At 50.1% G+C, this 25254-nt stretch overlaps 1 protein-coding gene across 1 annotated transcript; it reads right to left on the bottom strand.

The window, feature by feature from the left end:
- Positions 1 to 1018: 1018 nt before the first annotated feature.
- On the bottom strand, positions 1019 to 24636 carry hipk3a (homeodomain interacting protein kinase 3a). The gene is made up of 17 exons (XM_067234055.1): positions 24367 to 24636; positions 21352 to 22409; positions 20869 to 21050; positions 16644 to 16767; positions 13225 to 13344; positions 12936 to 13022; positions 12047 to 12231; positions 10569 to 10728; positions 10181 to 10304; positions 9844 to 9956; positions 9306 to 9415; positions 8636 to 8803; positions 8004 to 8387; positions 7177 to 7329; positions 6853 to 7067; positions 5093 to 5214; positions 1019 to 4863 (listed from the first exon to the last, which is right to left on the bottom strand). The coding sequence occupies exons 2-17, from the start codon at positions 22390 to 22392 to the stop codon at positions 4393 to 4395; spliced, it is 3759 nt and encodes a 1252-aa protein (XP_067090156.1). The 5' UTR covers positions 22393 to 22409; positions 24367 to 24636; the 3' UTR covers positions 1019 to 4392.
- Positions 24637 to 25254: the final 618 nt, after the last annotated feature.

The following is a 25254-nucleotide window of genomic DNA, read 5'->3' as shown; positions in this document are numbered from 1 at the left end:
GCGCGCGAGCAGCAGCATTGTTTATCCCACCAACGATCAAATCGTCGGGGCTGTCGCGCGCATGTTTCAGAGCCATTGGTCGTCAGGTTAATCCTTGATTCATCTAACGGTCTTGTTTTGTAAAAGGCATTTGATCAATCCTTCACTGCGGACTGACTGATTCTTCTCCATGAGCCCGTCTCCCCCGAAGGAGGCTGGCAGAGGAAGGCAGCAGTGGAACTGGGTCCCTAACGCGCCGTCAAAGCGCACTGCATCTCCACCTCTAGAGTAGCAGCGCGTTTATTATTTGAGGTCTGAGGTCATATTACTTTAGCGGAGTCTTTCTTCTGTGGAGGGATAATTAATTCCGATGGTCAGCGCTCCACCGCAGAAAGGTACTGTGATAAATAAGATTTCTCCCCCGTTTACTGACTGGACCGTTATTTCATTATGAAAAAACATCACGTCAGAGACGTGCAAGCGTTGCTTCCTGACTGCAAAAAAATATTTGGCAAAGCTTACAGTGCTTTGCGACCCCTTGTGGGTATAAATGGCGCATGAACCCTTCCAAAAACAACTATCAGTTGACTGAAGGTGGTCAGTCAACTGATAGGCCTACTTTATTTGTATAGCCCTTTTTACAACCAATTTCACATATGCCCATAGATCTGCCCCTCAACCAACCTAAACCCTCAAGGAAGACAAGGAGAAACTCCTAAGAAAACTAAATGAGACAAAATGGAAGAAACCTTAAGAGGAGCAATTCAGTGAGGGATCCCCTCCTCCAGAGACAGTTGGTGAAAGAGAGGTGCAGAACACAGGCTAATCATAGTCATACATTAAGAAAAGTCGAGATGGGTGTTGAAACACAAATCCAAAGTTCAACTCGGGTCAGAGTTGTCAAATGTCAGTTTAAGCAGCGTTAGCCACAAGGCTGGGGGCGTATGATGGACAGGAAGGGACCAGGAACATCAAAGGAGACCGATGACCGCGACTAGGTTCATGAGTAAGCCGTGTTTACCAAGTAATAACAAAGATGAATGAAGCAAGGCTTTTTTTTTTTTTATTCAAAGTGAATCTTGACAATAGTACACCATCAATTCTCAATTTGACACTCACCAATATAGTCACCAGGAAAAACCCGCTTTTGTGACAAAGTACATAAGGCTTGGTCACATTGAAATCACTGAGAACTACTAGAGCAAAATACAGCCGCACACTGTAAGAGACATTACATCCAAAACATTTGACCCCAGTCCTCATATCATATATATTGCACAGTGCAGTTGCTACATGGTAAACTAGCGTAGCATAAAATCAAAAGCAAACAAATCATGATCATAAAGCCACAAAAAAATACACATTAAAACAGTAACAGGTCAATTTTAGCAATCAAGTCTACATGTTTGTGTAGTCTACATATATTATCCAATACCTGAAGAGTGTGGTAGCTATCACTTTCACTAAGCAGGTGAAATTACTGCAAACCAGATCCAAAAGCAATCAAACCAAGTGGTAAGGATTAATAATTAATTCAAAAGAGCATATTAGAAAGATTCATGAAAGACCCTGAATTAAACATAGCAAATGCAAATCGTAAAATCATAATACAATAAAATAATACAATACAGATTACATACGGAGACCGATGAATATTGAGTAACTTTGGACCTAATCTTTGTGTACTTCGGTGGTTAAAGCAAGACACCAACAAATGTTACCTCACCCGAGCGGATGTTGCTATAGCGACAGCTGCATACATTTACTAATAGTTCTAAATACAGAAATGGATTATCGGCTTAGCCATCGATCACAGCAACAAGACACGAAGACGCTTCTGCAAACCCAACACAGTTCAACTTCAACAAATACATTCACAGTGTACATAAAGCATTTGCATTTGTGTAAAGCTGGGTTCACATCCCCACAGTCTGGAAAGGGAAGCAGTTCTAGAATATTTCAGGTTTTTAGAATGTCTCTCGGGAGTCTTGTTTCAAACATCCCGTTGTAAAACTGCTCAAAAGACAGACGTGGTTGTTGTGTGTGTGTGTGGAGCAGAACGTGTCTTTAGTAAGGAGTGTACAAATATTCCCTGACTTTGTATCTGTGTAGGAGTCTATAGAAAAGTCATGTGGCATCATTAAGACCTCATGCAATCTCCTTCGCCTCGACGGGGGGGACGGGGGGACATAGATGATCGGCAACTAGTCTGAACCAGTCACCTTGAAAGGCACTAGGTTAGGATACTGTGGGAAGGTTTCTGATGAATACCAGTCCTGGCTGCTGGGATGACAGGTGGGATGTAAACCAAGACCAGCCCTGATCTGTGTTTAGGAAACATGCTCCTGAGGGTGCAGCCAAGTGCTTGTTATGTCAGGTGAAGGCATCTCTGTAGCCAGTCTAACGGACAGGTCCAGCTGGAGAGGTGCAGCTCTAGAAACGGCATGGCGTCACATTTTCAATTCTGCCAATCACTATGCAAATGCTGCTTCTTTTTTTTTTTACCATCTAGAAAGAACTGTCACTGAAATAACTAAAAGCGACATAGGTCAACACATTGGGTACTGTATGCAAGGATGAGCCCAACTTAGTCAAGATAAAATACTGATGCTAAATTAAATGCACACACCAAAACAAAATAATAAGATAAACAAATTAAAAAAACACACCAATATGTCAATAACTTGCAATACAGTAGTTACAATCACACTTCAAACATCAAAGCAAATAGGCACTAACATAATCCTAATGCCATTCAATACTAAAATAATACCCACTTCTATTTATTAGATAATTACGCTAGAAATAAAGAAAATTAAGAAAGCACAAAACAAACTAGATTCACCCCCTAAATTCACAGCTATTAGAAGTGGCAATCAGTATATAGCAGCTCATCTATAATAATACATTCCAGATACAACTCACCAAAAAGCTAAAAAATAAACCTCAACCATTTTAAAATATATTTCTCTTAATATATTCTGTCTCTACAACTACAGTATACTTGAGGTCAATAGAGAAATAAGGATTAGCTACCACCTTGCTTAGGAAATGATTTACAGTCTTTGGTGCTAAAACAAAGCATTTTTGTTTGACATTTTCCTACTGCTCAAACACTAGCAGGCTAAATAAAAACAAAAACACAGAAAAATATAAACATTTCCTCCCTGACGGAATGTATGAAATGAGCAGTTGACGTGGACTATAAGCGATGGTGATAGTACTGCAGGCAGGTCAATAGATGATCATTCAAACACTGAGAAGATGGGAGATCAGAAAGGCATTCTGCTCAGGTATGAACACCATACCTGACACCAGTCAAACTAAACACGGGGAGCAGTAGAACATCAACACAGCAAACCAACGGCCGATCTAGATTGTATTGCAGTTTCAATCAACAGTGTCAATACTGTTAGTAATTAAGTACTCATAGTGACTAGAACTATCGATTATCAAATATTACGCCGTTCATGTCTCGTTTATGTACACAAAACTCATGCGGGGGAGTCAACACCCAATCATCATGTTGCCGAAGCGCACCATCCCCAAACAGTGACAGTAAACTGTAGTGAAGACCCATGTCTTCTCAAACACAACAGGCTGAAGGAGACAGGGCTTGGAGGGGGGGGGGGGGATTATCAGATCTTGTCTGAAGTTCAAGTGCTGTAGTACAGAGCTGTTCCATACTGAACTGTATACCTCTGAAGTCATCAACAACAATCCCATATATAAGGCACTAGTAGGTATGGGGACAGGTGTGATGCATGTACAGATAACTGTGGGGGGGGGGGACAGGTTATAACATTACACATACAGATAGCTGGTAAAGGGGGGGGGCAGGTTATAATGTTGCACAGAGATAGCTGTGGGGGGACAGGTTCCAGCGTTGCACATACAGTTCGCTGTGGGGGGACATGTTACAACGTTGCACACAGATAGCTGTGGAGACTGGTATGGAGAGTGGGATGGAGTAACAAGTAGAGATGTGACTGGCTAGCACAGGTGCTAGAAGGCAATATAGACAGTGATGACCACAACACCCCCGTCACCCATTTAAAATCAAACCCTTTATAGGTGGGGCATTTGATCGAATATGACAAAATATAGCAAATGTGGAAAACACATTAAAGTGATTCTTTTTTTTCCTTCCTCAATTTTGTTCTCCCCCCCCCCCATCATTCCCCAGTTCATTCATTCCTATTTGACGATGTATAGTTTTGTTTTAAAGCTTCTGATTGAATTGATGGTTCCTCTGCCAGGACAGACATGTTTGTCAAACAGTCCTGTACGTTCCACACTTGCTGTGTCATGTCCTGACTTGGTGGAGATGGCAGATGTGTCCATATCCTCCTCCTCCTCCTCCTTCTCCTCAGCGCTGGCCAGCCAGCTCAGCCCAGGACCTGAGCTCTGGCCTCAGATGTAGGAGTACTGGTGATGGGTGAGCTTGGTGGGGCTGAGGGGGAAGCCTGTATATCCGGGCGAGGCCATGTAGGAGTGAGGGGGAAACAGGGTCTTGAACTGGCCCTGCGGGGGGTGATGGTGGTGGTGGTGGTGGGACACGGTGGGTGAGGGGAGCAGCCGGTGGGGGGCGGTGAGGCCCAGGGTGACCTGGTGCACCATGCCACCGGGGTGGGAGAGCCCGTAGGCGTGCTGGAGGAGGGGCCGCGAGCCGCAGGCTGGAGAAGCCAGGAGGTGGGCCAGGGCGGGGCCGGAGGGAGGGTAGGACAGCAGGGTGTGGGAGGGGGGCGGGCCCGAGGTGTGGGTGGGGCTGGCGTGGGGCAGGGTGAAGGCGTGGCCGTGCGCAGTGGGAGGGATGTAGGCGTGAGGTCGGCGGGGGCCAAAGTTGCCGTTCCACTCTTTGTGACAGGAGCCGTAATGCTGCACCTAGAGAGAAGGAGACACGTTTTTAGACCCCCGAACACATAAACCCAGACCGACTTCGCTAATAAGACTTTCTGACACGCTTGTCTTACACCATCTACGGCTGATGAACCCAGACTGGCTTAACTAATGACCCTTTCCAGCCGCCTTCTCTGCCGCGCTTTCTATCAGCACAGTGTGTCACTTCCGATCAGTGCACGGCTAAGTGACCCTCGCGTGTTCCAGGACTCACCTGGCCGAGGCTCGGAGGCTGCTGCTGGAAAACCATCTTCTGCTGGCGGGGCTGGAAGGGGCCAGGCGGGGGGTTCTGTCTGGGGGCGCAGCGCCCTCTGGACTGGGACAAGGATTCTGAGGCTGAGGGGGGGGGGGGGGGGGGGGGGGGGGGGGGGAGAAGAGGAGTGTCAGATGTGGAAGATATGGAGCGTCTAAGAAGAAGATATTCTGTAGGTCAGGACTAGAACGAGGAAGGGTCAGAAGGACACCAGAGCATGCCTTGCTGAAAGCATTGTGGAGATCCAGAATACACACGCGCACACACACACACTCTCACGCTCTTTGGATGATGCACAGGGAGGGGAAAAAAAAGCTGAAAATAAAGGTCATAGGTGAGAGCAGTTCATGCTGGATGAAAGGACTGGTCAAATACACAGCAGAGACAAATCCAACCGGTTTGCTGGGAAAACAAGATATAGGTAACACAGGTAAAGAGTTGGGGTGTTTATGCACGTCTAATGCTTTGACGAGTCTAGAGGTGTGGTTCTGTATTCAGGGATGATGTCTAGAGTGTAGATGGACCGTCCTCATGGCCCACCAGAGACATGCTCTACTTGGCTGGGGATTCAAGGCTGGGCATGGGGGGGGATGGCATATGGATATAGCATTGGAAGCCACGCATGCTCCTCTGAAGACAGAAGTAGTGGGGACATATGGTGGGTGTATTTTTGTTTTTTGCACAGGGCAAATTTGATCTATACAATAGGAGCAATACTTGGGTTACTGAGAATAGAATTCTTAGAATAGGCTGTGGCTGCCATTTTAGGAAACAGATCCCCATGCGACTCCAATATGGCAGTTGGACAGTCAGTTTCTGACACAGTGTATTCACACAACAACACAACACGGTACAGAAAACAGGAGGAATTGGTTTAAAGAGATGTCCTTCAGTACTGGGAGAAGACAGGAGGTCAAAGCAGACAAGAGTTCACTCAGCTAACTGGACACCAGCAGAGAGACGAGCTGGCCAGGGTGTGTGGTTCTCCATGCTGCATTCACGTCACCCCAGAACACCAGGAAGAGTGATCGGTTGATAAGGGGGTAACTTCAGGTGTTACTGGTTTATCTCCTCTCGTAGAAGCTCTGAATGCTTCAAGCCGCATTCAAGCCTTGGAATACGTGTGATTCCGGAATGTTCTGAGGAGTGTCCTGGGGTTCTGAGGAGAGCGTGTGAACGCAGCATCACCTGTGATCACCTGTGATAGCCTCTTTGACCAAACGGGGAGTGGAACTCCCTGGCCACACCTACATGACCTGTGGAGCAAACAGATGACAGACTAGACTGCAGACAGCAGAGCTGTCTAGACACACTAGACTGCAGAGCTGTCTAGACAGACTAGACTGTAGACGGTAGAGCTGTCTGGGCATAGAGGAATCATCATGGCATACTGGGGAGGTCACATGTTATGGCTCATACAACAAATTACAAACTGCATGCTTTCCATGGGCACAGCTGTAAAGGGGAAAGGGTCTCTCGTATTAGTGAATATCAGCCCGTTGCTTGAATGACAAATTCAGAGTACTGCAGTAGTAGCATTCCACAGAGCAAAAAATCAATAATGGATCGAACTGGACGCAGACATACCTCGATACAGATCTACCTCGGTACTTGCATGCAATACCTAAGTACTTTAGCATGGTTTGGGACACATTCATTTGTTCTTTAATGGCACACACAAGAGTTGCGGCATTTCATCGCAGATTCAGAAAAACGCTGACCTGTTCTGGAGTTCTGCACCCTCATGGGTGGCACCACCATGGTCCTCACGCGGGGTCTCCCAGGCTGGGTGGAAGGGGCCAGGCGTGCGATGGCCGGGTGGTTGTGGTTGCCCAGGTAATGGGGGTCGAGGTAGGGGCTGTGGGACGAGTCCGAGGCTGGCGAGCCCTCATCCACAGTGTCAGAGCCGCTCTCATGCCCGTCATCCTCTGACATGCTGGGAGAGACAGACAAGGCGGGAGCTGAAGACAGGCACAGACAGGCAGACACAGACAAGGACGCAGCTACAGACGTAGAGGTCAGGCCCCCCCCTGGATGTGTCCTACCTGTTGGGCCTCTTGCGGAGCTCGGGGCTGGACTGCAGGGAGGCAGAGGCGGACGAGCCGGAGCTGAGGGTGCTGTCAGGACTGCTGAGTGAACACACCCTCTCTATGTCCAGACCACCCTTACACGCCTCGCAGTCAGGGCTCTCTTTGCACCTGGGGGATGTATACACACAGGTCAATACAGAAATGTAGCAAGCACAGATGGATAAATGTTGCTCCTTGTAACTTGAAACGTTAGCGTCTATGCTAACAAGGCTATCTCATAGCCTGAAACATGCTTGTTGTTCCTCTGATCGAGCAACTGTGGTCTGATTCCTCCCCCCTACTCCTTCTCACCTGTGGTCTGAGTCCTCCCCTCCTCACCTGTGGTCTGACCCCCCCCCCCCCCCTTCTCCTCCTCACCTGTGGTCTGACTCCCCCCCCCCCCCCCCTCCACCTCCTCATCTGTGGTCTGACTCCTCCCCCCCCCTCCTCCTCACCTGTGGTCTGACTCCTCCCCCCTCCTCCTCCTCACCTGTGGTCTGACTCCTCCCCCCTCCTCCTCCTCCTCATCTGTGGTCTGACCCCTCCCCCCCCTCCTCCTCACCTGTGGTCTGACTCCTCCCCCCTCCTCCTCCTCCTCACCTGCGGTCTGACCTCTGACCTCCTCCTCACCTGTGGTCTGACTCCTCCCCCCTCCTCCTCCTCCTCACCTGTGGTCTGACTCCTCCCCCCTCCTCCTCCTCCACACCTGCGGTCTGACTCCTCCCCCTCCTCCTCACCTTTGTTCTGACTCCTCCCCCTCCTCCTCCTCACCTGTGGTCTGACTCCCGCCCCCTCCTCCTCACCTGTGGTCTGACTCCTCCTCCTCATCTGTGTCGCTGCTGATGCTGATCACGCTGGGAGCGGGGCTGGGCATGACACCGATGACAACGCTCTCTCTCTGCTGGTGGTGGTGGTGGTTCTGTTGTGGCTGCTGCTGCTGATGATGATGATGGTGGTGGTGGTGATGCTGGTGGTCAGAGTCTAGGCTGGTCTTACAGCAGCTTACATCCTCCTCCTCCTCGCCGCGTGGGACAACCGGCTTCTCTTCCTCCTCCACAGCCAGCTCCACGGCGGGCCCCGCCCTGTGAGGGAACTCCCCTCCGGCCTGTGGGCCGAGCCCGTCGGCCGTCTTGGGTGTCCGGCACATGGAGATGTGGACGTCGTTATGGTGGGCGGCGTTCACACTCCTGCAGGGAGGGAAGCAAAGAGAAGAACTCGTACAATCCTCTCCATCGTTCCACTCCAACTGAAGCAGTCTTTCAATGTCAGGCTACTTCTCCCTTCAAAAGAGAGCTCTTTAACAGCTCACACCAAGATCTGGAGAGGACTTCTGACTATAGTACAGGCCAAGCTCTCTCTCGACCACTTAACGTGGTTTCTGATTGTACTTCCTGAAGCAGTGTCAAGCTGGGTCAGGTGGTGGAGGGCTCCTGACCTGCTGTGACTGGCTCGGTTCCTCTTGTTGGACGAGGGCTGGGGCCACACCACGTGAGCCACGCCGATGTTGATTGGCTGCGGGGCGGACATGGCCGTCATCTGATTGGTCAGGAGCGGCTGCTGCTGCATGACAGTGTTGTAATGGCTGCTGTGGGTGCGGACTCTCCTGTAACAACACGGAGGCGTTCAGCAGGCCTGCCAGCCACAAACCACCGCTCTACTCATATCCTGGCACCCCATCGGAATTGCAAATATCAGCCTGTTGCAAAAGCATTTAGTCCCCAATCTCCCTGTCAGAACTCGAGAGGGTGAACTTGTAAGGCAGGAACATTATTGATAGATTAAGGAAATTCTCCCCTACAGGCTTTGCAAACAGGTGGGAAATGACCAACAGTTTTGAAAACCGGAATGGGAATTTGTTATGCAAATGAAAATGCCGCTTAGAAAATGTACCGTTTTCCATTTCACAACTTCTAAATGTACTCTTTAAGCAAGTTTAACAATAGAGGTTTAATAAAGCGTTTATTCAAACGGAAGACTAAAAATGGTCATGAGGGTCCGTGGTTCTTCTTCTGTTGTTCCAGGTTAACTCCTCTACCAGGGAACCAAAGAAGAAGAGCACATAGCCCCAGAAGAAGAGCAGGCCAGACCAGGCAGCTCCAACTCACCCCCAGTCGCTGATTCTCTGCGGGCCGCCGTCTGAGGCCAGGGAGCTGGGAGGGGCCACCTGCTGCCAGGCCGGCACCAGGATCTGCTGCCCCCTGCTGGACCACGGCTGCTGTGGACAACAGACAACATCAGTGCATCAGAAAATACAGTGAAGTGAACATTGCTCAGGCATTACTGTTACTGCAGCTTCTTAGATATGAGATGGAACGTGGCAAGGCTGCTATTGCTACTGTTTACATGGCTCGCAACTGGTTCATGGACGCACACTTCTCTACAGGAGGTGCATTGGCTATGGGGGCATTCAACTCAGGTAAGAGTGTCAAGATTGCTTTAAACAAATCAAGTCTGTTTCGAGAGCCTGCCCCGCTTCACCAATCACATAGAACAGGAGTCTCTCAGCTTAGACCAAATCGGGCGTCTTAAAAACGAGCTTTTCGAGTCTCCCTCCAGAGATGCAGTTCCACCTGCCAGCCAGCCTGCCAGCCAGCCTGCCAGCCAGCCTGCCAGCCAGCCAGCCAGCTCCCGCAGACATCTCACCTGTGCAATGACCCCCGGCCTCATCTGTAAGGGCTGGATGGGGGGGGCCTGGGTGACCAGGGGAATGGTGTTCTCCATCCTGACTGCATAGCCTCCTGGCTGGGTGGGGTTTCCTACAACACACAAGGTGGGGGGGATTTATTTTTATGTAATACGTTTCAAAGCACCATGGTGTAACCCTGTATGATCACGTATCTCACAACATCCATTTGCATAACAAACGTGTATTGTTCATTTGCGGCAGCCTAATATTCCTCATTAGGACAGTGGTAGGAATTGAGCCATGAAGGAAAACATGGTGTACTTTGGTCGTTTTGGTGACTGGGGTGCTGGCTACCTTGCAGGGTGGGTGGGCAGAGAATGAGGGCGGGCTGGAAGGAGTCGTTGCAGCCAAACTGGGCACTTCCTGTCTGCAGAGATATCCCAGAGTGCATGACCGAGGGAGCTGACTGCCTCATGGCCTTGATAGGAGGAAGAAGCCATTACCCGGACATTCACTTAAGAAAAGTACACTAGACATGCAGCCATTTCAACAGAGAAAACTGGAATGCGATGGGAACTGAAGTCCAGTAGATGGCAATATTGGTCACATCCCTACGGCGACAGGACGTTATGTAACCAGAGACAAAAACAAAATGTCTAAATATATCCATTTCTTTTGACTTTGATATATTTCCCCTCTTTAAGTCCCCAGAGAGTGTTCGAGCAGGTGGCGTGGGGCTGACCTGTGAGTGGACAGGGGCCATGCTGTTGAAGGCCAGGGGCAAGCCGGAGGTGGAGGAGGGGATGGGAGGCCGGGAGAAGGAGGTCTTGTTGCGGTTCAGGGTGTCGTACGCGTTGGGCCGGGCCTGACACGCGTCCATGATGTGGAAACACGACTGAACGCTGGAGAAAGGGGAGGGGGAGAACCAGTCAATGTTTAATGTACTTGTAGAGATTTGCATGTTTAGTCATCACACAAATATGGGTTTCTGTGTGAAGCTGTGTGTATGGTAATGAGAAGACAACATACTGGTTGCTGTGTGTGGGTGTGTGTCAGAGTGTGGTAACAGGACTACATACTGGTTGGGATACATGTGTGTGGATGTGGTGATAGGGCTCCGTACTGGCTGCTGTGCGTGCATGTGTGTGGTGATAGGGTTTTGTACTGGCTGCTGTGTGTGTGCGTGCCAGGGATGGAAATTAGCACCCGCTACCAGCCAAATGCAGGTGATTTTGTGTTGTGGCGGGTAAACTCGCTTCACCTACCGGCCACCGTGGCGGGTAAATAAAATTATTACACGGCTGTTCTTAATGCTATAGAATGCCCCATTCACTTGAATGGGGCTTCCCAACGTTCTGCGGTCAATAATTTTTCGATAACAGACCGTTGCTATGTATAACTGACCGCTGTCAAGAGAAGTGGCCTTTTTGCCTCGGATTCACGTCTTTCGTAGCACTTCGCAAGTAGTCCGGTAACTTTTCAACTCCAGCGTACTCCTGAAGAATGTTCAACGTCTATGAAGCTCAACGTCTTTGGCAAACTATTTCTCTGCTGATCAACACTATGAAAGGTAACATATAAATTGTAATAAGACACACTGTGTTAAGTTTTTTTTTTTTTGGCAAGTAGCCGTGTAATAAGCGGGATAATGTATAGAACGCCGTTGTCATTATCGGGAAAATAAGCCCCTTCAGAGCGAAGCTACACCCCTCCGCTTCGCGGTGCTGTTCGTGGAAAAACAACGCTCAGGAAAGCAACTCTGAAACTTCAGAATCTGATGAGGAGTAAACTGTACTGGGAGTGGGGAGGATGGGTGGAGGAATGTTAGTTTGTTGTTTAATCTGCCCTACTCATTTAATGAAATGTATATCAGTTCGTGGTTTGTGTATGTATAAAAGTGAAAGTGTCAGTGTTTCATTGAGACTGAGATTAAATAAACTGCTTAAGTATTGTAGATCTTGTAGTATTAATTTTCACATGCAGTTACACATTGTCGGTTAAAAACAAGAAAGTGGCTGGTAAAAACATTGAGTGGCCGGTAGATTTTGAAATCCACCCGTCACAGTGGCCCGTGGACAAAAAATTTAATTTCCATCCCTGGTGTGCGCGCGTGGCGACAGGGCTCCGTACTGGCTGCTGTGCGTGCATGCGTGTGGTGATAGGGTTTTGTACTGGCTGCTGTGTGTGTGTGTGTGTGCGCGTGGCGACAGGGCTCCGTACTGGCTGCTGTGGGGGAAGTCCAGCAGGTGCTGCATGGTGGTGAAGGGGTGGCTGAGGGCGTCAGAGGGGCAAATCCTCTGCTCGGCGTCCACCATCAGCATCGTCCTCAGCAGGCTCACAAACTCCCTCCGGTCGGCCTTCTCAGCCTGCAGGTCAGAGCCCTCCATGTTCAGCAGCAGGTTCACCTGTGGAGACGGGGTGGGGGGGGGGGGGGGACGCGGTCAGTACAGGGTCAGGACAGACAGATTCAAGGCAGCTGTGAAGTGGGCCGAAGATACGTGACAGGCTATGCTGGCTGGCGGAACAGGACAGGCCATGCTGGCTAGCGGAACAGGACAGGCCATGCTGGCTAGCGGAACAGGACAGGCCATGCTGGCTAGCGGAACAGGACAGGCCATGCTGGCTAGCGGAACAGGACAGGCCATGCTGGCTAGCGGAACAGGACAGGCCATGCTGGCTAGCGGAACAGGACAGGCCATGCTGGCTAGCGGAACAGGACAGGCCATGCTGGCTAGCGGAACAGGACAGGCCATGCTGGCTAGCGGAACAGGACAGGCCATGCTGGCTAGCGGAACAGGACAGGCCATGCTGGCTAGCGGAACAGGACAGGCCATGCTGGCTAGCGGAACAGGACAGGCCATGCTGGTTAATGGAACAGGACAGGCCATGCTGGTTAGCGGAACAGGACAGGCCATGCTGGCTAGCGGAACAGGACAGGCCATGCTGGCTAGCGGAACAGGACAGGCCATGCTGGCTAGCGGAACAGGACAGGCCATGCTGGCTAGCGGAACAGGACAGGCCATGCTGGCTAGCGGAACAGGACAGGCCATGCTGGCTAGCGGAACAGGCCAGGCTGGCTAGCGGAATGATGTCGTCTCATGCCACTCACGTGGGCTATGTCGTCCAGACAGCTGAAGATGTACTTCCTGGCCTCTTTGGACTTCAGCCTGGTCTCCGTCTCGTGCTCCTCTGTGGTCTGAGGGGAGAGGAACGGTGGTTTTCACGAGGCGGGACTTTAGAAGGTAGACGTGTTGCCTGCATGTGCGTGCGTATTTATGTCTTTAGATTGTAGATGTGCACGTGTATTTGTAAAGCATGTCTTTAGATTGTAGGTATGTGTGTGGGTGTATTTATAAAGCAAGTCGTTAGATAGCAGGTGTGTGTGTGTGTGTGTGTACCTTGAGCCTCCAGGCAGCGTAGGGTGAGTCGGATTCCTTGCAGAAGAAGCGGGAGGTCTTGGTGCCCACGTTGAGCATGTGCTCCCCCGGCAGACCCTGAGTCTGGGAGATGTAGCGGATCTGGGGGGGGGGGGGGGGGGGGGACAGGACAGAGCAGGTAACAACGTGTGAGGAGGAAATCACTCGTACGTCCACGTACCTCCGACAAGCACTCCTCTCCTACAGGCTGGCCGAGACGAACACGACGTTTTCGGCCAACGTTATCGGGGTCCTGCAGAATGCTGAGCGGTTCCAGTTAGAGAGCAGTTTGGGTCGTGACTCAGCGCTGAGTCCAGTACGGCACGGGGCAAATACATCTGTGCAAACCCCCGAACCGAACCTGACCGGTATTCCGTTTTTGCTGTCCAAACACGACCCAAACCCGTTTGACACACAGACAGAACGTATTTATTTTGGACATAAGTGTTTTCCCTACCATTATATTAGATGGTATAAAATATATATATTATATATATATATAGCGCCCGATCACAAAATAATTCATTTAAGGTTACCTTTCCTATAAAACAGGTCTATAGCTTGCTCTTTTATTAAACAAACTAAATGGCCTTATGTTATTTATCTTATTTACACGACGGCATGTCATTTATATTAAGTAGACGCTCTTATCCAGAGTGACTTACAGTAGGTACAGGGACAGTCCCCCCGAGGCAAGTAGGGTGAAGTGCCTTGCCCAAGGACACAACGTAATTTTGCACGGCCGGGAATCGAACTGGCAACCTTCAGATTACTAGCCCGATTCCTACAGCCAATTAACTGAGTCATCCGTTTTTGGGAGGCGTCAAACCAAATCTCAAAACGTGGCCAGCACGCTGTTCCTGGAGAGTAGTCAAGTCTACTGACAAGATGTTTGAGAAGATGACACAGGGAGATAACAGGTTATTGGTTGTAAGGAAGACGCCGTAACTCTTTCGCAACAGGGTTGTGTAACCCAGATCCATTCGATAGCAGCACAAGACCAGGTTGTCGCAGTATTAGACCAGGGTGTCGCAGTATAAGACAAGGGTGTAGCAGTACAAGGACAGGGTGTAGCAGTACAAGGACAGGGTGTAGCAGTACAAGGACAGGGTGTCGCAGTATAAGGACAGGGTGTAGCAGTACAAGGACAGGGTGTAGCAGTACAAGGACAGGGTGTCGCAGTATAAGACCAGGGTGTCGCAGTATAAGACCAGGGTGTCGCAGCATAAGACCAGTAGAACACCTGGCAGCAGCAAACGTCTGTGTTGCTGTTTCCGAGCACACGACACGAGAGAGCTCTTGACGTGCTCGAGACAGATGCACAGGGCTCTAAAGACGTCATGGCAACCTCTTCCAGCCTGCCGCGCGAGCGCAGAAACCTTGGACGAGGGAAAAGCAAGCACAGGCATCTGCACCCCCGTCAGCTGAGACAGCCTTGCAGCCCTGATCGCCTCAAATCTCGGAATCTATCACCATAATCACAAACAGAGCACGCACATTTGCATGGTAAACTCCATATTTACTGGGGCTTATCGTCAACAGATAGAACAGCTAAGCTGCGTGGGCATTTCGACACGTAATCTAGCTTCTTCACTGATATCCCTCGTGTGATTAGAAAACCAGTCTCTCCAACAGCTGATCGGTATCTCTGACACAGAAGCTACCTTGCTAGCATTTGCTGCTGACAGTTGAGCCCTTCAGGCTTGTCGCTTGGAAGGGCCGCGTCACGGCCAACCCTCCCTCAGCCAACACGACACACTGTTCCGAGTAGTGAGCGCACTATTCCGAGTAGTGAGCACCCTGCCCTGCCCTGAACCAGAACTACCGCACAGGACCAGGCATGCACCGGGTACGGGTTCCACCCTCCTCTGTGCCGTGAGGCAGGAAGGGACCACAGACCAGGACTCGGGAACAAACTTGAGCACCGACTAGAGAACGGCAGGTTTGTTTTTCGTTTTGCATTTCTTGCGCTGGGCGTCTCTGTGTGAGCGGGTTGAGACAGCCGTTCACAGAGAAGGGGCTAAAGTAACAACCACATCCGAGTCCTCCCTCCCTCCCTCGCCCAGCCCAGCCTCAGGGGAGCAGTCGTCCGCCCGGCTCTGTTTATAACATGATGATGTGGGTGTTAGAGAGAGCCGACCACGTTGCCACAACGCTGCACAAAACACACAGAGAGCACTGGACTGAGAACATGCTGATGATGCACGCTCAGGAAGGCAGAGTTGTACAGGACACACAGAGAGAGACAGAGAGAGAGAGAGAGAGAGAGGGGGGGGGGGCAGAGAGAGTGTGTGTGTGTACACTTGCAAGGCTTTTTTTTTTTTTATTACACGTATATGTGCGCGTTTGTGTCTGTGTGTAATCATGTGTTAAGCGTGTGTTTGTGTGTGCGCGCACATGCGTTGAGAGCGTGGCAGCGTCTAGCATCAGGCTTTGGTTTATAAATACATTTTGCTGTGCGGAGTGGAACTGGGCCCAGGCCTGCCATGGTGCAGCTCTGCATCAGTAAAGCACACCCCGGTGTACCGCCTGGTCTCGGGCCAAAAGGCCACACCAGCCAAACTAAATGTCCTGACTGCTCACCCAAACTCCCACACCGCCCAGAACAGGCTGGGTCCCCGAGCCGACACCTCGACACAGGTCACACCGGGCCTGGGTCGAGTTCACTTTGTCAGGGCCTCGACAGTACCTGACGACCTCCTGTGGAGGTTGTGCTGTTGCTTCCCCCCGCTACATAACCCTGCTCCGGGCTCTTGCCCCGTGAGCCCTTCTGACTGGCACGGCTTCCCTACTTCTTCAGCACTGGGTGGGTCAACTGACACCGTAGGCATAAGCACCAGGGGCTGCTCCAACTGTCCTCATGGTTGTTTAAGGAAGGGAGAAATCTGAGTCTGTCTTCTACTTATAGATCAACACAAGGACCTGGGGTGGGGGTGGTGGGGGAGTGGGGCTCAGAGACAGGGGGAGCTGGGGGGCAGGGCATGGGAGGGAGTTAAGAGACAGGGGGCTGCGTCTGGTTCCCATGGTCCTCTATCCTGTCCTTCGTAATCACATGGGACTCGAAACTCAAATCCCAAATAAGTCCCTCGCCCTGTGAGAAACAATTACACATGAGCAGGTCAATTTCCTGTCCCAGCAAAGTCTAGATTAGACTGTTTAGTATTTCTCTGGTGCTTATGGAGAATTAGGCGCAACAATAAGCAGGGCTTCGAACTGAGGCAGGGGTGAAAGGAGAGCTGTAAGCAATCTTAGACTTACAGTGTAAACAAACAACACACAGTTAAGCACCAGGGATCATGACATAAGGACCCCCCACCACTGAGTCCAGCTACACCCCCCACCACTGGAGCCCCCGGCCCCCACTACCGAGTCCTGGCGCCCCCACCCTGAGTCCTGCCTACCTGGTCGTACTCCAGGGCCCCAGGGTAGAGGGGCCATCCCAGGAAGAGCTCAGCGATCACACAGCCCAGCGACCACATGTCGATGGCCTCGCAGAACGGCAGACCGAGGATGATCTCTGGAGCCCTGGGAGAGGAGAGACAAAGGAAAGAGGGAGAACAACATGAGTTCTTGTCCCGGCTAAGTGGCCTGCAGGTTCCCAAAACAAATCTCAGGGATTCTGGAAACGAGGGGAGTGGAGGGGAGTGGAGGGAGAGAAGGAGGGGAGTGGAGGGAGAGAAGGAGGGGAGTGGAGGGAGAGAAGGAGGGGAGTGGAGGGAGAGAAGGAGGGGAGTGGAGGGAGAGAAGGAGGGGAGTGGAGGGAGAGAAGGAGGGGAGTGGAGGGAGAGAAGGAGGGGAGTGGAGGGGGAGAAGGAGGGGAGTGGAGGGAGAGAAGGAGGGGAGTGGAGGGAGAGAAGGAGGGGAGTGGAGGGAGAGAAAGAGGGGAGTGGAGAAAAAGAGTGTATGTGGAGGGGAGAGAAGGAAGAGGACAGGAGTGGAGGTAGAGAGGAGTGCAAGCCCAAGAGGCTTGAGGAGAGACATGCAAAACAGAGGGATGGAGGCGTGCGCGCAACATCGTACATCCATGTAGAGCTTACATTGGACGGCTGCTAGCACCACACTGGCAGATGACAGCTCTCAAAGTGTTTCGCCCTGTGCAAGCATGCAGACACAAGAGCCTGCTTATGCAAGAATGCGCACGCACACAGCGGTTTTCATGTCTTGGTACAGACACGCAAGTGTGTGACAACAAAAACCAAGACACAGAAACACAGGAAGGGAAATGAGATAGCAGCCTGAGGCTCACCTGACCCATGACACGCAAAACTGCTCTGTAGCCAACTCCGTGGGAAAACATTTCAGTCAGACTTCTATGAAACCTAGTTATCACATCACAACATTTCAAATTACAGCAACAACAGACTGGGGCGGGGGGGGGGGGGGGGGGGGTCTAAACCTGGGATTAGAGGAGTGGGGGAGGGATTGTGCTCGTTGCTTTTCGCTATTGAATGTGTCCAGTGTCACTATGCAACCTACCCTCAGAGATCGACAAAGTTCTATGTAATCTAAGCGGATGTAATGAAGGCCCACAAGGCATTAAGAGTAATGAGCATGACTAATTCATGGCCATTACCATACACAGCAGAAGTAGGCTCGTCTAGGTGTGCTGGGGAATCACAGTTTGAATGGCGCCGGGTCACACGGCACAGGTAGCAGATATCCTGCAGCTCACCTAGCAACCAGGTGAGTCTGGTGTGACGGGGCCCCTGGCTGGGACAGGCCCTGACCTGCTCGCTGTTCCAGGTTAGGTATATGATAACATGGCATGGGGGAGTTCCACCATGGGTCCCACAGACCCCCCCCCCGTCCCCCCCCCCCGTCCCCATCCCGGTCTTCAAAGGAAAGTGTGCCACGGAAAACCCGACAAGACACTGAAGCAGGGACGCCTGGACGGACGAACAAACTCAATCCACACGACGGATCAAAAAGGTGGAAATGTGCGTTTCCTTACTGCATTAGCAGAGGCTAGTGTTACAGACATGTGGAACCTTATTTGGCCAGTTTTTCTTTGGAAGGGGGGGGGGACAATCCAATCTCAGCCAGTAGGCTTCAGCTTCTCTTCAGGTAACTCAATCAACACACCCACCTGGTCTGTCGGGTTGAATTATTAACACAGCTCACCGCTTCGTTTGTTATTTTTTCTTCAGGGCGTTGCAGCTCACTGACAGAACCTCCTCCCAGTGACTCCTGCTACAGGCACATCTGAGTGATGACAGGCTAGCTGCTCCCTCAACTCAACGGCTCAAACCTGGCCAGACAGATTCATGTCTGCAAACAAGCCACACAGATCCCAGCATGTCTGGCCAGGGTGTTGGTTAACCAAACGGACAAATATTGTTGCGTTTATATTGAGGGTAATATTGCTACTACTCGGCTGCGACAAAGAAACACACACACACAATTGTCGATAGATAACAGCATTCTTACAATAATGTTGATGACAATGTAAACAACATTAAAAGACGAGTTGTGTGTGTGGATTTACGAAAGCATAAACTGACCCTAGTGGCACAGTTAAGCAGGATCTGTACATTTTGCCAACTTTGGCTTTAGTTTGAAAGGATTCTAACCCAAATATCCCACCCTCTCCCTTCAAAGCCACCCCCAAAACAAAAGATCACACTGCCTGACTACTGCTGGGAGGTGGGTAGACAGACAGACAAGCAGCCCGTCCAATCATTGCATTAGTTCCGAATGCCACCCAATCATTATTCATTAATGGTCGTGTTTATGACAGTCCTGCAACGCCCACAGATATTGGATACATTTCATCTGACTGTCAAACCTTTAGATGTATTAGTTGCCACCAGGATGGGAAGCTTACGTCAGCAAATATGACAAAAAGGGTGTCAACATTACCGACCCTGCCTTTCATAGAGGAAGAGACACACACTCAACCGGGTGGAGTATGCTACAGGTTGTGGTTCACGTATACCACACACCCTCACACACATGCCTTCACACACACACACACACACACTCACACGAGTACATTTGGTTAAAATGTACTCGTGAGCTGAACCCTACCTAGGGGGATTCACATTCGGAACAGGAGAAGAGCACTGACAGTAAACACACGAGAAAACGGAGAGGTCACACCCTGAAAGGCGAGCTGGAATCTCCCCGCGTCTACAACTCCAGTCCAGCTCCGCCGCGTACGAAACACAGCGAGCGTTGTGTCGGCCCTGCCCCCCCCCCCCCCGCTCTGCTGATAACACAGACCCTTGTCAGCACACGGCCACAGAGACACACTGCGCTCCGGGACGGGCAGACGAACACACTTATCTCCCCGGCTGATAGCTCGACCGCAGTACGTGACCGGCCAGGCCGACAGGTGAGCGGGCGTGTGCTCACGCAGTGTGCTGGTGTGTGCCCTGCGTGAGGCACACCGTGTACAGGGCAGTGGACTATGAGCTTGTGGGTTTCTGCTGCTTGTTATGGCTACGGGGAGAGTGCTCTGCAGAGACAGCATGTCCAGAGTTCCCTGCATGTGCACCATGCTTGGAAGTCATCTCAAACAGACTTCATAATAAGGACATTTAGTCAGTCCCAGAATCTAGACCATGGAGCCGGCATCGAGTTTATGGGAGGGGAAGATGCCTGACCAAAATAAAAATAAAAATAACTACCAATAGGAAACATCAAAAAGGAAGCATGAAAAACGATTTGGAGGACAACATGGGTCTTCTGTAGACTACCAAACAGGCCTGTGTCTGAAGGTGTTGACTAGAGACAGCACGTCCAATAACAGAGTGTATGGTTCCTGCACAGTGCAAAGGACTTCATGGGGGAGGGCGTTCGCTGTGTGGAGGCTGACAGGCTGGGAGGGAACCGCACGCAGGAATAAGGGCTGGGTTGCGCGTTATGCAACGCTGGTTCAATATTTCACATACTTGTCGGAGAGGAGGCGTATGAGCGAGCGGCGCTGCTGGGGAATTAAGACGGCTAAACTCACTGGGCCCCCGTCACACCTTCAGAGGAGTTTCCATCTGCCTTGTCTCAAGGAGCATGCTCGACGTTAAAGGCATTCTTGCTCGTGTAAACACCGCTTATGCAACACGGGCCTGTTTGGGTGGGACTGGGTGATGGTTAACATAGAGGAAGGGCAGGCGGGAGGGGGGGAGAGAGAGAGAGAGAGGACGAGAGAGAGAACGAGGGAGCGACAGAGGGCTGAGGGGGAGAAAGAGGAAGGGAAAGATTGAGAAAGTGAGAGGGAGAGTAAAAACCTTTACATGCCACCATTTGCAGTGAGAACCTGCCGGTTAAAGTGCTTTGTTCGCATTATGCAATGCCTTAATGGCATAACTATTTCTAGACTCAAATCACATTGTGAAATTCACAGGCAATCTTTTACTGTAATGTGTGTACTCTATCTGAACTGTTCTAAGCTAAGCTACACATTTGGCTGTGCTGAATGTGCACTGCACATTAAGCTAATGCAATGATGTTACAATGTATTATCGTAATGTGAAAAACCGTAAAAAAAACAACACTCAATCCCTTGACTCAGAGCCGGTCCTTGTGTGTGCGCGTGAGTATGTGCGTTAGCTTAGCACAAAGACTTAAGACAACTCAACGACATCAGTCCAAAAGCTAAAACGACTCTAAAGTCGTTTTCTTCCTCACCTGTAGTATCGTGACTGCAGGTAGGTGGAGCAGACTGCCTTGGACACATGGCTGGCCGAGCCAAAGTCTATGACCTTGACCCTGTAGGGCTGCCTGGAGGGGTCCACCAGCATGATGTTCTCCGGCTTCAGGTCGGCGTGGATCAGGCCCAGGCTCTTCAGCTTCCTCAGCGCCGTGGCCACCTGGGGAACACACACTGGCTTCAACTCAACCCTCAGGCAAAACACTCATAAACTGGACTGTAGCCCAGCTCAACCTCTAGTCATGTTCAACAGGAAGTAGGGGGAAGGAGGAATAGAGAGAGAAAGAGGGGGGCGGGGGGTCCTCTCTACTTTCTGTTTGTATACCCAGCATTAGTTTGCAACCGAAGGAGATATCCCTCTTTTAATGGCATAACAGAGATTTAGTCATCTGCCGCGAGCCCCCCTCCACCTATCCCAGGAACGGCGCCTGTAAACGGCCACAGAGGATGTGGTGGGGTACCTGCTGCAGGATGGGCCGGATCACCCTGAGGGGCAGCGGGCTGAACTTGTTCTGCTTCAGGAAGTCGTACAGGTTCTGCTCCAGCATCTCGAACACCAGGCAGGTGTGGCTGCGGTGCTGGAAGCACTCCAGAGCCCGCACCAGGTGGTGCTCGTCGGCGTTCTCCCCGCTCAGCCGCGCCAGGATGCCCACCTCGATCTGGCCCTGCCGCGCGTACGACGGGTGGTTCTTCAGGATCTTCACCGCCACCACCTCCCCCGTGCCCCTCTTCCAGCACTTCACCACCTGGCCGAAGGTCCCGCGGCCCAGGAACTCCAGCACCTCGTAACTGTTCTTGATGGAGCACAGCACCTCGTGCTGCACCAGCTGGTAGTCTCCGTCCCCGGCCCCGGGCCTGGAGCACACCCCGGACCCCGGCACGGTGCCGCCCTGCTTGGGAGCTCCTCCTTCCACGTCGACAGCGTTCGTGTTCCCAGCGGTAGTTTGCAACATGGCAGCAGGTAGCATGGACACGTCCTCCACTATCTGCATGGCTCTCCCTCCCGGGCAATCAGCCTCACGTTTCCGCCCACATGGCAGTAGGGAGCAGTCGGACAAGTATTTATCTCCACCGTCCTCCTTCGCGTCCTCCTCCCTCCTTCCTCCGTCTCGAAACTTCTCTCGCTGCCAACAGGAACCTCCTGGGACACCTTGTGCCTTGCTGGTGTCCACCCACCGCCCCCTCTCTTCTGGGCTGTGGTCTTCCCACGGCTGGCCTCTGGCCTGGTTCTCCGACGGCCCTCCTGGTAGCTCGCGGCGCAGCCCTGTCAGAGCGACCGAACCCCGAGACAGCAGTGACACTTCTGCTTCCTGCTCGCTGAGTGTTCCAAAGGAAGTGGGGGTGACAGTGGAGGGGTGTGCAAGGCCGAGGTTGACTCCAATTACATAGGTCTGCTGGTAAGGGGGGGCTGCACAGCTGTTGCTGGGGTGCTGGTTGCCAGGTTTGTTAGCGTTGCTAAAGGCACTTGTTTGGGTTTCGTTAACATATGTTGAGTAGACCATAACTTATAAGGCCATACCTGCATTGAGATAAGAAAATACAGAAGGTTAGTAAACGCATTAAAACTTGAATGCTTAAATGTTTAGCACACGAAACCTCATAATTTATTCTTAGTCAGATTTTGACCCTCCTGCTCTAGATTAAATAGATATTACTCATTAAATTCAACAAATAACAGGTGATCACTATTAAATGCTACGCCCATTAAAACTGTCACGTAATTCATTCCTTTCCATAGTACACAGCTCTGCAGCAGTAACGAGAACTGACACGATTCAGCCTATTGAAGGGAGAGTCCCATTCCATCATGGGGCTGTCTCTAATGCACTGAACTAGGACTGTTTCAGTCTCACTCGAACCATAGATCCAGCAAAACAAACACACAGTAGAGCAGCTATATAAGATGGCTTTATTCAACCAGACCCACTGTGCCAAATTCATGCGGCAATTCATCATCTGTGACAAGGTGTCACGGCAGAGAAGGCACATAGCCTAGTTGTTGTTCCGTTTTATAAGGACTAGTGTTACTTTGAGGAAGTAAGCTGTGTTCTCTTACACACAAGGGAACTCCTTTGACATGCCAGCTCATGCAGCAGGTCTGTTTTCATGTATAAAAGAAAGAAGAAAAAAAGAAAACTTTGACATTCTCTCTGAGTTCTGATGCAATCAGAAACGGAACATATGTCTTCAGCAGTCTGTGAACTTGTCAGGTCATTCGTTTAATGCCAACAAGCAGGGCCAGCTGTGACACTAGCTCTCTCTTCCTCTACCAGCCTGCCTGGCCCTTTGGCCTGACAAGCCCAGTGTTGAGTTTCACAGCTTGCTAACCATGACAACTTTGTCAGAGCGCTGGAGGCAAGCAGCTTTTTACACCAGTTAAGACCAGTCTGGTCGCCGTTACAAGTCACAACGTAAAAAGACGAACACAATGAACGCAATGACGTCACACATAGGGTGAAAATACATTACTATAAATACACAAAGGCATAGCTAGTTTTGTTATTCTAACACTGTGCTGAAGAGAGACAATCGTCAATCTAGCTGCCTACATTTAAACCACTCATTCCATATCCGTGATTAAAAGTGAGGTATATTATATTCCTACAAAATATGCATGCAACTGCAAATTCAGCTCTTTGCTGCCCTTGTTGCTTGGAAGCAACACAAAAATTATCTGGAAAAATAAAAGACAAGCGAGTACTGTACTGTCGCTAAGCTACAACTGTAGCCGAAAACTACTGACCGTTAGCGTTAGCTCCCTAAATAACCATCAACAACTGGTTGAACCATTTTCCAGATCTATAAATGGCTAGCAGTAGAATATTCTGGTGCATGCAGCTAATGACAATTAGCTAGTGGCGTACGAAGTTAACTAGTTAGTAGATAAGCTAGCTAATTATTACATAACTGCTGCTAGCAGGCAACTTAGTGCTAGCCAAACCCTGCTTCATATTCTGATAGGAAAGTACTTGGCTAGCCTAGCTAGACTCACTAGATGTAGCTAGCCATCTGGCTAGCCCAGCTAACTTAGCACTAAGTTTTTCTACATTAATAGTGTGGATCAAAGGTGTGCATACACTGTGTTAAATAGATAACTGTATATTGTAGTAACTTTTAGCAGCTTAGCCTATATTGACAACACTGTTTGACAGATACTGTAGCAACAAAGACTAACTTAGCCTAAGTATTTGGCTACTTTAATACAGGGCATCGGTACAGTACAAGATTCTATACTTTTAACTAAATATTATCTTAGAGCTGTTTATAACGATATAGCATCCCATTGTGGTATACACGCCTTTACATACTGTGCAGCAGTAACTGAAATACACAGCTTATCTGAACTCAGTTTGCTTGCGATGCTGCCATCTTGTTCGACTAAAAAACGAGGACCATTGCACTCGATAAACCCACTACTTGCTAGCTAGATAGCACACGCTGTATCTCACATTATCAACTCATCGTAACTCACGTACCGTATTACACCATCTTATGAGACCAGTCTTCGTTTAGTGCGTACTTAAAAACTTTCCGTGTCCGAAAAAGTTTCTTATATTATTTACATGGGATAGGAAGCCCATTTTTCTGCACGCGTCGAATTCGTCTGACTCACTGCTTCCACGCTTTGCTTGCAGTTCGTTAGAGGCTGTACAAGTACAAGCAACAGTATCGTATGGCTGTTTTCGTTTTGGTTTCCCGGGCCACACCACGGCGCATCAAGGTGCCGATTGTATTCGACGTTTCCTACTACCAGGGTTTGGCTTCCCTCTGCCGATACGATTTTCGCAATGCATTGTGCTTGACGCTTGAACCTCCTTTGATACACAATTTGTAGGTCACTTAGGAAAAAGCGTCGGCTAAATTAATAAACTGTAAAGTAATATTCAGCTGTTATTTGTGCCCCCCCCCACCCCCCCCCCCCCCAATACGCATTCACACATTGTGTGCTGGCGATGGCTTTATTAATTTAAGGTTATCATTAGTGGTGAACACTTTTGACTAAACATCGAATAAATAGTTACAGTAGCTGGCTTGAGTCAGTGTTACATATCCCGGCACCAAAAATCAATTAATTCAATAGATTGCGCGACAGTATGTATAACTCATTTAGCAAACTAGTGACGTGTAAAGTATTTTAAACAGCCTTAAAGTGGAATTACAAAAAACAAAAAAAGCTTTTTCAAACATTTACAAAAATATTGGTCCACAACGAAATGCTGTTTTCCCCAACATCATCTTAACTCTTTGTAACACTAAGTAATACAGTGTCGAACGTGTTTCTTCTCTTGCCCTTAGCACTTGATTTAAGAGGAACATCTCAAAATTGTGTAGGATTAGAAAACACATACAGTAGTGCATTTGGA

This window comes from Osmerus mordax, chromosome 4 (assembly GCF_038355195.1).
Source record: "Osmerus mordax isolate fOsmMor3 chromosome 4, fOsmMor3.pri, whole genome shotgun sequence".
In the NCBI taxonomy this organism is placed as follows: domain Eukaryota; kingdom Metazoa; phylum Chordata; class Actinopteri; order Osmeriformes; family Osmeridae; genus Osmerus; species Osmerus mordax.
Note: the sequence above shows the minus strand (reverse complement) of the source record. Positions and strands in the feature narration are given on the sequence as shown.